Genomic DNA, 13,626 nt, shown 5'->3' on the forward strand with positions numbered 1-13,626 from the left:
TTTTCAGCCTCAACCAGTATATACCGAAGCAATTCAAGTCTTAACTCCTCAGTTACCTATCATGTTCCTCATGTCCTGTCTCTGAATCACTGATTCTACATATCCATCACTGAGTTGCTCATGTATTTTTAAAAGCTTTAAAGGGGGACTATTGTCCTAACTAAACTGTAAGCTCTTTGAGGGCAAGAACTGTATCTAAATCCCTAATGAGTCTGTTTTTAGGAAGAAGCTAAAAAAGAAGACAGCATATAAATAATATAAAAAAGTTAAAAAAGAAGACAGCATATAAATAATATAAACCACAAATGTAGATTTGATTCTTTCAGCTTATTTGATTAAACAAATAATTGAAACTTAAAGTATAATTTACAACTTTAAGGCTAAAAGGATGAATACAAGTACCTGAATTTCTTGGCCAACTTCTAATCCTAAAGCACTGGGATGTTTAATCTGAAAGAAAACATGTTAATCTATTAGTTGTCATGCATAACTACCTACTATCCATGGTAGTACACATTTTTTTCCAAGTGGAAAATAGCTTTATTGGTTTAATCTATGAATCTAGGGGAAAGGTATATGAGTATTTGGTCTATTATTTTTTCAACTTTTCTTGGGTTTAAAAATTTTCAAAATGCTGAGGAAAAATAAATTTGCAGTCTTACAATGATTATATATTCATGTACTCTTATCTTCTCAGAACAATGTCCTACATGTGTGGGACTTGTACCAAAGGTACTCGTACCTTTACTAGACACTCTCCAAAGTTTGCCCCAATTCACATTCCTGTATGTCCATTTTTTATCTCTACACTCATGCACACTGAGAATTTTCAACTATCTGAAAAGCTGAAAAATGGGAACTTGGCTTTACTTGCATTTAAAAAAATTGCTATTGATACTGAATATCTTGGTCAGGTTAAAAAACAATTTTTCCATGTTCTTTGCTCATTTTTCCTATTGATACTCATCTTTCTTACTGGTTTATACAAGCCCTCAGTATATGAAGACTCTGTCATATGTTAAAGTATTTTTTCCCCTAAATTGCTGCTTGTCTTTCAAACTTACTATAATTTTGCCATAATTTTAAAAAATGATGGGGTCAAATGTTATCACTTTATTTACATTTTTAGCTTTGATATTATGCTGAAAAAGATTTTTCCAGTTCCAAGATTAATAAAATATCTGTATTTTCATCTAGTGTCCTGCCTCAACCCTTACCCTTCCTGATGTCCAGATTTTCTTTTTCTGCCCTCACTGCCTTAAAATTCTTTTTCTTTTTTACATTTAACTTCTTGATTCAAATAGGACTTTGGTATAAAAAGAGGAAAGATCCTGTTTTATGAAAACAGGTTATTCCAATATGATTTACTGAATAATCTTGGTTTCTCAACTAAAAATGCAACTTTTAGTATATATTATATTCTTATGCACATAACTGGGTTTATTTCTGATTTTCGTTGCCCATTTCTGGGCCAGTAATCTACTGTTTGATCCTGTATTGCTTTATATTTTAATATTTGGTAAAACACCTATTATTTCTCTGCCCCATAGTATTCTCGAATGGTTTCATATTCTTAAGTCTTCCAAATATAGACTATAATAAAGATTAAGGACATCCTAAGAATTATCTTTCCATGACTGGCTAGTCAGGAAAATTGGGAAAACAGGGCTATATAGCTAGATATTTTTAGAAATTGCTATGTGTTAACTCTAGAACTGTTCCACCTCAAAACATTCAAGAATGTTTCTACTCCATCACTGAAGGAGAAACATTACTGGAAAACACTGTAAACCCTTTTGTCGAGCAGTATTTCTGTCTTTTTTGTTTTGTCTTTGTATTTAGTCTAGTAGTGGACAACGTGTACGGTTCTTACCAACCTAAGTAATTTCACTATGGTTATTTTAAGGCAGTTAAAATAATCAAATCTGCCTTTCTTGTTTTTACCTTTCGTTGATCAAGTTGTGTGTTGTGAAGTAGTACTGCAGTCATATTTGGATAGAGTTTAACCATTACTCCAGTGTCTCTACAGTAAGGAAATAAGCCTGATTAGAGTAATAAGGAACTTTATTATCTACAGATAATTAAACTGTGGTTATGTTTTCACAGGAGAACAAAGTAAAAAAAACACATAAAAATCACTCTCCAGTACGTGTTTTTTATAACTATAAAAAGTATGATTATCTAAGTGGGATACTTATTTTTTCAATGGAAAATACACCTTGTATTTAAATACTTACGGATCAAAGGACAGAGAGAAGATAAAGGAAAATTAAGTAGGGAAAAGCTTTTGGAATATACATTCTTTTATATTTCTCTTCATAATATTTTCCAAAAACTTTTGAAATGGCATTAAATATTTTAAAGTAAGTGTAGAATGGTCAACCTGTTAAGTAGTGATTTAAGGAAGTAAAGTGAAATGAGTGAAAGTTGTTCAGTCATGTCCGACTTTTTGCGACCTCATGGACTACGTAGTCCATGGAATTCTCCAGGCCAGAATACTGGAGTAGCCTTTCCCTTCTCCAGGGGATCTTCCCAATCCAGGGATCAAGCCCAGGTCTCCCGCATTGCAGGCAGATTCTTTACCAGCCGAACCACAAGGGAAGCCCAAGAATATTGGAGTGGGTAGCCTATGCCTTCTCCAGTGGCTCTTCCCCGCCCAGGAATTGAACTGGGGTCTCCTGCATTGCATGCAAGGTGGATTCTCTACCAACAGAGCTATCAGGGAAGCCTGATTTAAGGAAGCGGGATAGATAAAATCAGGTACTTATTTTATTAAAAAATATATCTTTTTTCCTCTAATCTACTAAAATAAGCCAGCCCATTTCTTAGTTTTCACCTGTGATATTAAAAAAACTATTCCATTGTCTTTTATGATTCATTTCAATTAGTTCTGAACATTTATGTTACATCTGATAATTTTTTTTTTTCTTATTAAGTGAATTTTCTTTCTTCTGGTGGGGAGGTGGGAGGGAGGGGATGTGGGATCATAGTTCCCTGACCAGTGATCGAACCCACACCCCCTGCAGTGAAAGCCTGTAGTCTTAACCACTGGACTACAAGGGAAGTCGGCGAAAGGTAATTTTCTGATTGAGAAAATTCAGTCTTTTTAGCTATCTTAAAAAAAATGAGTTGAGGTTGAAACGGCATTTAAAAAATTGTACTACTTAGGCATTTAATACTATCTTTAAAACAAGTCAACAAGAAACTACCAAAAAGAAAAAAGTACAAAGAGAAAGGAAACATGTTTAATGGAAGATTAAAATGGTGGGAACTTTGGTTAAAGAAAACAGTTCAGTCAGAAAAATCTATTAGTATAATAATCATCACAGAACCATGTTCATGAAAATCTACAAACTGGTGTAGAAAATAAATTTTATCTTAAGAATAATGATTATATGGCATTTCACACATAATCTAAACACCTTATACTTTCAAAATAAATAATGCAAATGTGAAGTTAATACGAGGTTATAATATAAAATCTTACAAAAAGTAGCATATTGTTTTAGTTGATATTACCTGATTTCAGTTATTGTGGCAGTGTACACTGCTCCAAATTCTAATTGCTGCTCTTGCTGTAAGTACAAAATAAACCATAAGATTCATAAAGAAAACAGTAACAAAAGGTAGGAAAAAAAGTAACTATCAAAAGCTCAATACTTACATCATCTCTGCAGATATCAGTAATGAAGTCTCTTGCTTCATGCATGGCGCTAGGTGTTGGTGCAAAGATAGAAAACGTTTCTTCATCTACCTGGCTAATAGTGACTCCTTTTAGAAAGATAATTTTACATATTGAAGTTAACTTGCTCATTCCAGTGGAGAAAAGCCTTAAAAGTAAATTTGAGAGCAGGGGGTGACCTGGAAGTAGCTGGGCAGGGTTGTCTGTTTAATCACAAGGAATCACGAAGGGATTTGTTCATCAACAAATACACACGGCACACCTGCTCTGTATCCAACACTGCACTAGGCCCTGGGGATACAACAGTGAACAGTGTCCCTTTTCTTGGTGGGAAAAAACATTAAGTTCTAATTTTGGTTCTTGTGTTTTTAATTAGAAGAAACTATAGAACACTTTCCTCACCGTTTCTTCTTTTTCCCTCTTTTTAGAGTGGTCATCGGATGGATGAGGGATGAAATCATGTCATTTCTCAATCTTGGGAACTGCCTATGGTTACTTGACTTCTTATGCTCCTTCTATAACCTCAAAGCTGGTAAGTGACTAGGTATCCCAAAGATTGATTCCAGAAAAAAAAGCAAATTAAAGCAACTACTTCTACACATATTCTCTAAAGAAAATAAAAGTCTAAATAAATAAGTGAAAAACAGAACTCATAGTAAGAAAAATTAAAGAAAACTCTTCTAACGTGAAGAAGTAGTTTTTCTAAATGTCTGATTTTAAAATGTTGACGCAAAAAGGATTAATTCTAAGTCACTCTTCTTGAATATAATTAAAGATGATCGTTTACTAATTAAGAGGCATACACAGAAATAAAGACATGTCGATGTTACATCCTTTTCTCATCTCACTGAAATGTCAGTGTTACATTTCTCATTTCTCAAACATATTTTTGGAGAAACACAGTAGAGGCAAACTTAATGGCAAACTTACATGACTTAAATAAAAAAATCCCAAACTTCGTACAACTCTTACCTGTTTCAGCCTGAAGTTTTTTTAAATGATATCCACCGGGTCCAACAAATTTTGCTCGTTTTGATAACGGAACCTGAACAGTTTCTGAAATGTAGCATAGACAAAAATAGAAATAATTCATATTCATTCATATATATACATATGTATGTATGAACCTAAAAATGTACTGTTTAGTCAAGACTTGGCTAAGACACTTGTACAAATATTTTAGTATGAAACAGAAAAACAGTTTACTACGTGACTAAAAAAGTTCTTATGTTTCAGATTATCCCCTCAAATTTAAAGTATTTTAACTATAAAAGCATTTAAATTGTTTTGTGTATAGATTAAAAAAAATTTTTTAAATAGCAGTGTACTTCCATATAATGTTTACCTTATCATCAAATCAATAATTTTAATGTATTACCTACAACAGGTCCATTTTCTTTTCTAGATGCTCGAGGTTTTGAAATAGTTTTGTTCATTATCTGTAATATCTCCTTTTTTGCCACTAGAAGAAATAAAAACATAATAATCAAAGTTCTTCGCATCTCAATTACCTTAAAAATTCTACTTTTATTCCCCTCTCCATAAATCCTATCTTGGGGAGGCAATTTGTAAAAACTGAATTTTCACTGGTCATCCACTTTGGTGATAGTCATGTACCTAGAAACTTAATACTTCTTGATTTAGGTTATCACATTAAATTTCATTTTTTAAAGCAGTATTTTAGAATAAGCCTATTTTAAATAATAAGCCTAATGGGCATTATAATTCACATTTAACACATAGACAGTGATGAAAGAAGAATCAGGCATACTGGCTTGGCGTACCTGAGGCTTGCTGAATGGCCTCCATTACAATTTTTATTGGTATTCCAGGTAATTTGATGTCAGCCTAATATGGAAGAGCCAAAAAATTATATAAATATTGATTTCTGATATAATTAAACTATTTAAAAATAAAATAGGTTCTAAAATACCTGCAATGCAGTTATTCCTTTAGAAGTTCCAGCTATTTTGAAATCCATGTCACCATGGTAATCTTCAATCCCCTTAAACAATTAAAAAAATTATGATATAATAATAGTTTTAAACAAAAGTGAAACTCACCCATAGTCACTGTAGAGGAATTTTTAAAAATAGCTTCTAAGTGAACTATGTCCTTTAGAACATATATATTTCACATATTAATAAAATAAAAAACTCATGTATTAAATACAAAAAAATATGGAGTTTTAAGTTACATATATTTCATTAGAAAATCAGTTTATTTTTAGATAATGTCCCATAAATGCATAAGGACTAATTTATAATCATCCTAAAGTGAGCCAATATGAATACTCATACTGTAATATTTGTTTTTAACTCATATCCTATAAAATCCAAGGCAGATATGCAGGAGAAAGTTAAGAAGATGGACTTCTATTTTTCCAGCACTAGCATTCTTCTAAGCACTTTGTTTACAAAGTGTGTATAATCTTCACCGTTAAACATTTGAAAATGTGAATATACTTGCCAGAATATCTGTCAGCAAACGATAGTCTTCTATTTCACCTTTGTCAGGACTGTTTTTGGTGACCAATCCTATTGCCACACCTGCCACAGCAGATGAAATTGGAACTCCTGTAATTGAGAAAAGAATTTGTGTACAGTGTGCATGTATCTGCCGAACATAGGTTATTCATTGTTCTGTTGACATTTTAATATAAGGGGATGGTGTTCTATATTGACAGTTATCAAAACTAAGTTAGAGGAAGTCAAAGTGAAAGTCACTCAGTCATGTCCGACTCTCTGCGACCCCATGGACTATACAGTTTGTGGAATTCTCCAGGCCAGAATACTGAAGTGGGTAGCCTTTCCTTTCTCCAGGGGATCTTCCCAACCCAGGGACTGAACCCAGGTCTCCCACATTGCAGGCAGATCCTTTACCAGCTGAGCCGCGATGGAAGCCTTAATAAATCATCTGCCTGCCTCATTTCTTCTTAAATATATAATAAAAGTCCTTTAACATAATTCTTTGTTCTCAACAAAAACTTCTCTAATAGTGGCAAATTTAACTTTGAAATTAATCCATTTCTTTGTGTTTTGCTTTTGGAGCCTTCTTTTTGAAAAATAATCATGTACTTGATAAATCTTTTTAGCCTGAGTCCTTCAGTCCACTTCCCCATGACAGCACCATTAGATTTTGTGTATCCTCCCAAAAATTATACCCAGGGAATCTAAATGTGAGTCTAATCTTTTATCTTATTCTTTTGAATAGCTGCAGAGTACTCCCTGTATGTGTTTATAAGCTACACAGTAGAAGTGGGGTTACTGAGTTGAAGCGGGTGTGGATTTACATTTCTTATAATGTCAAACTGTCTTCCACAGTGTGTAGTATTTTATACTTTTACCAGCAGTATATGATGCTCCCTGCTATTCTACATTCTTGTTAATTTTTGTTAAATCTTTTGACCTTTGCCATCTGAATGATAAAGATGGTAACTTACTCTTTTTAACTTGATTTCTGTTTTTATTAGTGAAGTTGAACTTTTAAAAAATGTTTTTAAACCATATTTTTCTGTGAACTGGCTCTTCATGGCCTTCAGCCTTTTTCTTATATTGTTGTTAGTCTTTTGTTATTGATTTACAAGAGTTTTTAATATGGATCGACCTTTGTTAAATATGTAGACTGTTACAGTAAATAAAATATAAATATGAAATACACGATAAAATATTATTTTCTAGTCTGTTGATTTTCTTGTGTTTTTTCCTGTATAGGATTTTGTATATAATCATAGTTCCTGGATTTTGCTTAGAAAGGTTTTCTTTTTTAAAAATTTTTTTGCTGTACTGCATGGCTTGTGGGATCTTAGTTCCCCAACCAGGGGCTGAACCCAGGCCACAGTAGTGAAAGCACTGAGTGCTAATCCCTGGATGGCCAGGGAATTCCCTGCTGCTGCTGCTAAGTTGCTTCAGTCGTGTCTGACCCTGTGCGACCCCATAGACGGCAGCCCACCAGGCTCCCCCGTCCCTGGGATTTTCCAGGCAAGAACACTGGAGTGGGTTGCCATTTCCTTCTCCAATGCATGAAAGTGAAAAGTGAAAGTGAAGTCGCTCAGTCATGTCCAACTCTTTGTGACCCCATCAAGAGTGGGTTGCCATTGCCTTCTCCAGGGAATTCCGTAGAAAGGCTTTATTTTTTTCTGTCCAGGAGTTTCATAAAATCTTGTTTAATTTTTTAAAAGGAAGTTTAAAGTTTTGATCACTTGAAACTTATTTGGCATAAAGGAATGTGGTAGAGATCTCATTTCATATTCTTTACGTCCAGTTTTAACTATCACCTATAATGTTGATGACTAAAAATCTACCCCTCCTACCTGGTTCTCTCTGCTAAACCTAGATCTGTACAACCCATCTGCCTGCTGGATATCTCCAGCTAAATGTCCCTCAGTTCAGTTCAGTTCAGTTCAGTCGCTCAGTCGTGTCCGACTCTGCGACCCATGAACTGCAGCACGCCAGGCTTCCCTGTCCGTCACCAAATGTCCCTGCTGCTGCTGCTGCTAAGTTGCTTCAGTTGTGTCTGACCCTGTGCGACCCCATAGATGGCAGCCCACCAGGCTCCCCTGTCCCTGGTATTCTCCAGGCAAGAACACTGGAGTGGGTCCAAATGTCCCTAATGCATCTTAAATATGTAAATAAATATAAAATTTTAAATTTCAAAATTTAATCACCCTCGATAAAACCCTTTTCTCCTGCATTCCCTGTCTTGATTGAAAGCTATGACATATTAGAATCAACACTTCTTTCCTCATTTCCTTCACCTTAATCAAGTCACAAAAATCTGATTAGAGGTTAATCCTCTAAATATTTTTTTTGTAGAAAATTTGTCCTTTCCTCCAAATACTGAAATATCCATTGCTACTTTTTTAGTCCAAGTCCACACTATTTTTCCCCCTGGCAAGAGTTTCCCTGTCCAGTTTTCAGATTTTTAGCTCCCCTACCCGCTACCCCAGCTCCTATTCTCTCCCACGTCATCGCCTACGTCTATCATGTAAGCTAGGAATAACTACCGCCAAAAGAAGAGCAGATTCACATCATGCTACTTTTCTCTATAAAATCCTTCAAGTTCCCCATTACTTGCTTTCAGGAATTTTTTATGTAAGTTCTGTGGTCAAAAAGTTTGGGAAATATCCTGTTCCTAGAGATTCAATATTCACATTAACCTATTTAGGTTTATTTAAACCATATTAAACAAACTTGTTTAATCCCGTGTAAACATATTTTTTTTCATAGTATATAACAATCAACATCCTGTGGTACTCTCTTTCATGGAATACTGAGTTGGGAAAATTTCAAACTCCTTACTATAATAATGATCTTTGAAATACAGTCCCAGTGTATTACATCATCACACCTTTCAAATATATTTCAGAAACACACTATACTGTTTCATAACTTTGCACATGCTCCTTTCACATGAAATATGGGCATTATAATATGCCTGCTCAACAACCATTCAGCCTTTAAATTCACATGAAATGTAGCTGTCTCTCTGAAGCCAATTATGTTCAACCTAGTTCTTCATCCGTATTGTACATATTTGTATTATCTCTTTGATGTGTTAGTTTTTGTTTTTGTTCCTGTAAACTTTTAAAAAACTGTGTATCCCTATAGCATAGATAGCGTCTGATGTAAGACATTTCAAGCACTCATGTTATTTGAATTGAATACCATTTGTTGGCTCTTCCCATAGAATCTGACATTCATTCTTATTAACTTCTTTTTCTATTTGGCTCCTTATTTTTTAATGTTAACTTTTTTTTTAAGAGATCAAAACTGTCATTTAACACATTATTCACATACTACTTTTTATTAGTATCTTTTTATTGGCAGACTAGTATTCTTAGTAAATTCAATAACATTTTTAGTCAGTTTTTAAGGACAAGGTTTAGGATGGACCATCTTCAAGCTCCAATTCAGAACTCTCTCCTACCTACGATCAGATTATCTAGTCCTGGCTGCTCACCCTTCAACTAGTTACACAAGGTATACTTATCATCCATTATCAATTTCTGCAGCCTTTTCTGCCAAGGTCACAAACTGCTAAGCTGAGCTCTAGATACACTGTACAAGCCCCATCCTCCCTCTGCTCTGTGGCATGGCTTACTTGGAGTGACTCTCTTCTACCTCCTTGTTAAAATACTTATACACTAGGGTCACTGTCAAGTTCACTGGGTTATTACACTTTACAGGAAATACATATATCTTTCAAAAGTAAGAATTCTTTGTTTTTTTGGTATACTAACCTCCATGATTTCTCCAACACTGCCAAACTGGTTCAGTTATCTTATCCTGAAATTCTCATTACTTAGGATGAATTTTTGTCTAGACCTGAAGATCTGAATTCATTTAGAGCAGATAAAGACTCTCTTGTAATCTTTTATCTTTCAGTTCACCTTTTTCAGGATTTGTTCTGTGTTTTCCAATATGAGATTGTAAGAGTGATAAATGCAAGCTGCATGAGACAGAGCCTTTGTTTTGTTCACCACCAAGTCCCAAGAGTTTAGATCAGTGCTTGGTACAGAGTTAGCATACAATAAAGATTTTTGAATTAATATATGAAGGTGAAAATAGAAATGGTATTTTAACCAGCTACCTTAAATATCAGGTTATGTTTTCCTTCCACTGAACAGAACTAGAAAAGTGCCTTTAATTGCCTTTAGCTTTTTTTGCTTTGCCCTGTTTTAAGGTTTTTAGATAATGGTATCATGGTGGCTCTGTGGTAAAGAATCCGCCTGCTAATGCAGGAGATGTGGGTTCAATCCCTGGGTCAGGAAGATCCCCTGGAGAAGGAAATGGCAACCCACTCCGGTATTCTTGCTGGGAAAATTCCATGGACAGAGGAGCCTATGGGCTACATACGATTCATGGGGTTGCAGAGTCAGACATGACTGAGTGATTGAACACACATTATACACTTAGACCATTCTTTCATTTCATTCTTCATTGTATCATCCTTTCTTTCTCCTTTTCTGTACTGTAAATGTGAGAACTTATAGGGAACTGTGTGTGGCCTCTTTGTCTTTAGGTTCCTCTTCTCTTTCTTCTTAGATAGCATCACTGGTAATTGGCAGATACTGTTTTCAGAGTCTCTTAACATGCTGCTTCTTTCCTTTTTGGTGTTTCAGATCCAGAGATTATACTGAACCACTTGCAGTCTTCCTTCCTAAAGTTCTGTGTACTCGTCTATGAGTGGCTTTCTTCCCAGGGTTTGCTTCAAATGACTGAAAGATTACATAAATTATTTTCCTTTATGGGTCCTAATACTTCTGTTTGCTAAGCCAATCTTCCTTAGTGAATGGTATCAATTGCAGAGCTCTCAAAAGCCCAAGGGGTCACCAAATAAATAATTTCAATTTATTACTTTTAGCCAAGAATAAGAATTTCAGCAGATACCTGTAGTTGAAACTGTGCTTTTTAATTATCATCCTTCTGGCCTGGTTTGGTAATCTGTAATCTGACTTCTTCAAGTCTTGCTAAAATACAATTTAAAAAAATCCTATATTTTATTACTGATTAAGTCTATATTATATAAATAAGCTTTGGTAGTTTTGAGACATAATTCTTTTACCTGCATCCATTAATGCTAAACTTCCACCACATGCAGATGCCATAGAAGATGACCCTATAAAAACAAAGGAAAATACTTGCTCTAATACTGATTTTTGTTAAATGTAGAAAATTGCTGTTAGTTATTTCCTTACAATTACTCATTTATAATTTAAATATTCAGTATTCTTTCCTTCTTTTTAAAAGCACTTCCAAGGCAAGCTCTCCTAAACCACAGAGTACAGAGCTGCACAGACAATGTGACAGCCATTAGCAACGTGTGGCTAAATTTAAATTATCTGAAACAAATTCAGTCCCTTAGCTGAATTTAGCACAGCACAGAGAAAGAGAATTTCTGTCACCACAGAAAGTTCTATTGGACAGCAGTACTAGAGATTCTGCTTCTAAGAAACTACCAGAAAAACCAGCATGCCTCTTTTGTTGCTTAACTAGGAGGCAGTTAAAAATAAAGGGCTCTAGCTCTCTCGCTGGGCCATAAGCTATAGCTTAATCACACCCAGTAAAGAACTGAAAGTCCTAGTTTAAATTCTGAACTTTGGTATTTTTTACAAAATATCTATAACCGTCTGATCTAGATAGGCTACATGTTTGAGAATCCTGAGCCCTTTCTGCCTTTAATGATTATGTTACCTTCCCTTGACCTGTGGAATGAGTTTCAATTTAAATTTGACTTTTGGGAATTTCCTGGCAGTTCAGTGGTTAGGACTCTGTGCTCTCACTGCCAAGGCCTAGGTTAAATCCCTGGCTGGAGATCTAAAAGAACTAAAATCCCACAAGCTGCATGGCATGGCAAAAAAAAAAAAAGATAATTTCTCTTGAAAAAATAAAAAAATAAATTTGACTTTTTAAACCCAGCCTTTCTCTCTGATATCTTCTTTTATTTATGATACATAAGTGTCCCCTGCTTAATGGTTCACTATATTTTACCCCCCTTCCTCTTTCCAAGCTGGCCTTGCTCTATGGTTTGTTTATAAAAATAAGGAAACAACCAAAACTTGATCTACTGTAAGAGAGACACAAAGATAAACATTTTTTTATATTGTTTTCAAAACATTAGGTAAGAACAGAGATTCAGACAAGTATATGATTAAACACATTTTTCTCTTGCATTGCCTTTGGGTACTACAGTAATAAATGTAATGAAACATTACTTATGAAAAGCTAAAACTATAACAGGGAGTCCATTCTTTTTCAATAGGAAAAACGTTTCAAAACCATACCATTTGACTCTAGTACTTCTGATGTGACTCTTATGGTGAATGGAAAATCTTTAGGAATAACAGGATACAGAGCTCTCTCAGCAAGAGCACCTAAATCAGAACAGAAAATAATGAGCAAAAAACAAAAAAAAAATGCTAAGTCTCTTTAATAAAATCATGTACATACAGAGATTTGTACTTACCATGCCCAAGTTCTCTTCTATTTATACCAGTGACTTTGCCAATTTCATTAGTTGCATAGGGAGGAAACTTAAACCAAGCAAAAAAAAAAAGCACGTACATATACAATTGACATGGAAAGATATCCCGTATATATAAATAAGTTACAAATATAAATAGAATCCCTTATTTGTTTAAAAAAAAAAAAAAGGAAAAAAGTACATTCATACACACAGAAAATGTCTGGACCCCTAAGACATATACCAAACTGCTAAAAGTAGCTATTTCTAGTGTTTATATGACTTGGGATAGGAAATAGATGGTTATGAGGATTTACAACTCAAACTTCTATAATATTTAAATTGTTAACAATAACAAAATACTATATTTTTATAATATAAGAAATATACATTAAAAAAAAATGCACATCAAGGAAACAGATCTTTTCCAATAAGGGTATTACTTTAGCCAAGAATTGCAAACTATTTTATTTGATTGATATACTGTCTTAAAAGAATGTAAACTAGATGTAGTTGTTTAAACTGAAATTTCCTGTAAAAATCTGGAATTCTACTTACTTTAACTAAATATTTTTTACAAAGAGAGATGGAACATGAATCTGATAAAGTCTCTAGATCTAGTGGTCAATTTGCAGGAGATAGACCACTGAACTGTACCATGAGTGCAATTAGCACCCAGGCTGTAGGGAGTACTACAGGTTAGATGGCTCTGGGAGTTCAACAGAAAGACTGTAAAGAAAAGAATATGATGGAGGAGAGACCTGTAGATAAAAAGAGACTTAAAGAATATCAAATTTAAAAAAAAAATGGACAAGACTACACTGTTGTATCTAGGGATGTGTGACAGAAACCCAAGGAAGTGGTTACTATTAATATAAAACTTAGAAGAGTAGTTACTTTTAGGGAAAGAAGGTTTTTAAGACTGGGATGAAAAACATGGAAGGACTGACTGGACACATTCCATGACTTTGGTGGTAGTT

The 13,626-nt window shown here is 34.3% G+C and overlaps 1 protein-coding gene and 1 long non-coding RNA gene across 5 annotated transcripts in view; one reads left to right on the top strand and one right to left on the bottom strand.

Annotated features, from left to right (window-relative positions):
• LOC113901221 overlaps positions 1 to 13,626 on the top strand; it is a 34,076-nt gene that overhangs the window by 11,476 nt on the left and 8,974 nt on the right. The window contains exons 2-3 of one of the 2 annotated variants that reach the window (XR_003513351.1): positions 4,111 to 4,214; positions 6,552 to 7,341. This is a non-coding gene — a long non-coding RNA (uncharacterized LOC113901221). Of the gene's footprint in view, positions 1 to 4,110; positions 4,215 to 6,551; positions 7,342 to 13,626 lie in introns of those variants that run through there. The other variant, XR_003513350.1, reaches the window with a different exon arrangement.
• PNPT1 (polyribonucleotide nucleotidyltransferase 1) overlaps positions 1 to 13,626 on the bottom strand; it is a 41,392-nt gene that overhangs the window by 1,655 nt on the left and 26,111 nt on the right. For 2 of the 3 annotated variants that reach the window (XM_027555331.1, XM_027555333.1), the window contains exons 16-27: positions 12,650 to 12,716; positions 12,468 to 12,557; positions 11,249 to 11,302; positions 6,152 to 6,258; positions 5,616 to 5,687; positions 5,467 to 5,530; positions 5,061 to 5,144; positions 4,655 to 4,738; positions 3,665 to 3,771; positions 3,520 to 3,575; positions 1,945 to 2,023; positions 403 to 450 (exon numbers count right to left, since the gene is read on the bottom strand). In XM_027555331.1, the coding sequence (XP_027411132.1) occupies positions 403 to 450; positions 1,945 to 2,023; positions 3,520 to 3,575; positions 3,665 to 3,771; positions 4,655 to 4,738; positions 5,061 to 5,144; positions 5,467 to 5,530; positions 5,616 to 5,687; positions 6,152 to 6,258; positions 11,249 to 11,302; positions 12,468 to 12,557; positions 12,650 to 12,716 (912 nt within the window). Of the gene's footprint in view, positions 1 to 402; positions 451 to 1,944; positions 2,024 to 3,519; positions 3,576 to 3,664; positions 3,831 to 4,654; positions 4,739 to 5,060; positions 5,145 to 5,466; positions 5,531 to 5,615; positions 5,688 to 6,151; positions 6,259 to 11,248; positions 11,303 to 12,467; positions 12,558 to 12,649; positions 12,717 to 13,626 lie in introns of all 3 variants that reach the window. The other variant, XR_003513349.1, reaches the window with a different exon arrangement.

This window comes from Bos indicus x Bos taurus, chromosome 11 (genome assembly GCF_003369695.1).
Source record: "Bos indicus x Bos taurus breed Angus x Brahman F1 hybrid chromosome 11, Bos_hybrid_MaternalHap_v2.0, whole genome shotgun sequence".
Classification (NCBI taxonomy): Eukaryota; Metazoa; Chordata; class Mammalia; order Artiodactyla; family Bovidae; genus Bos; species Bos indicus x Bos taurus.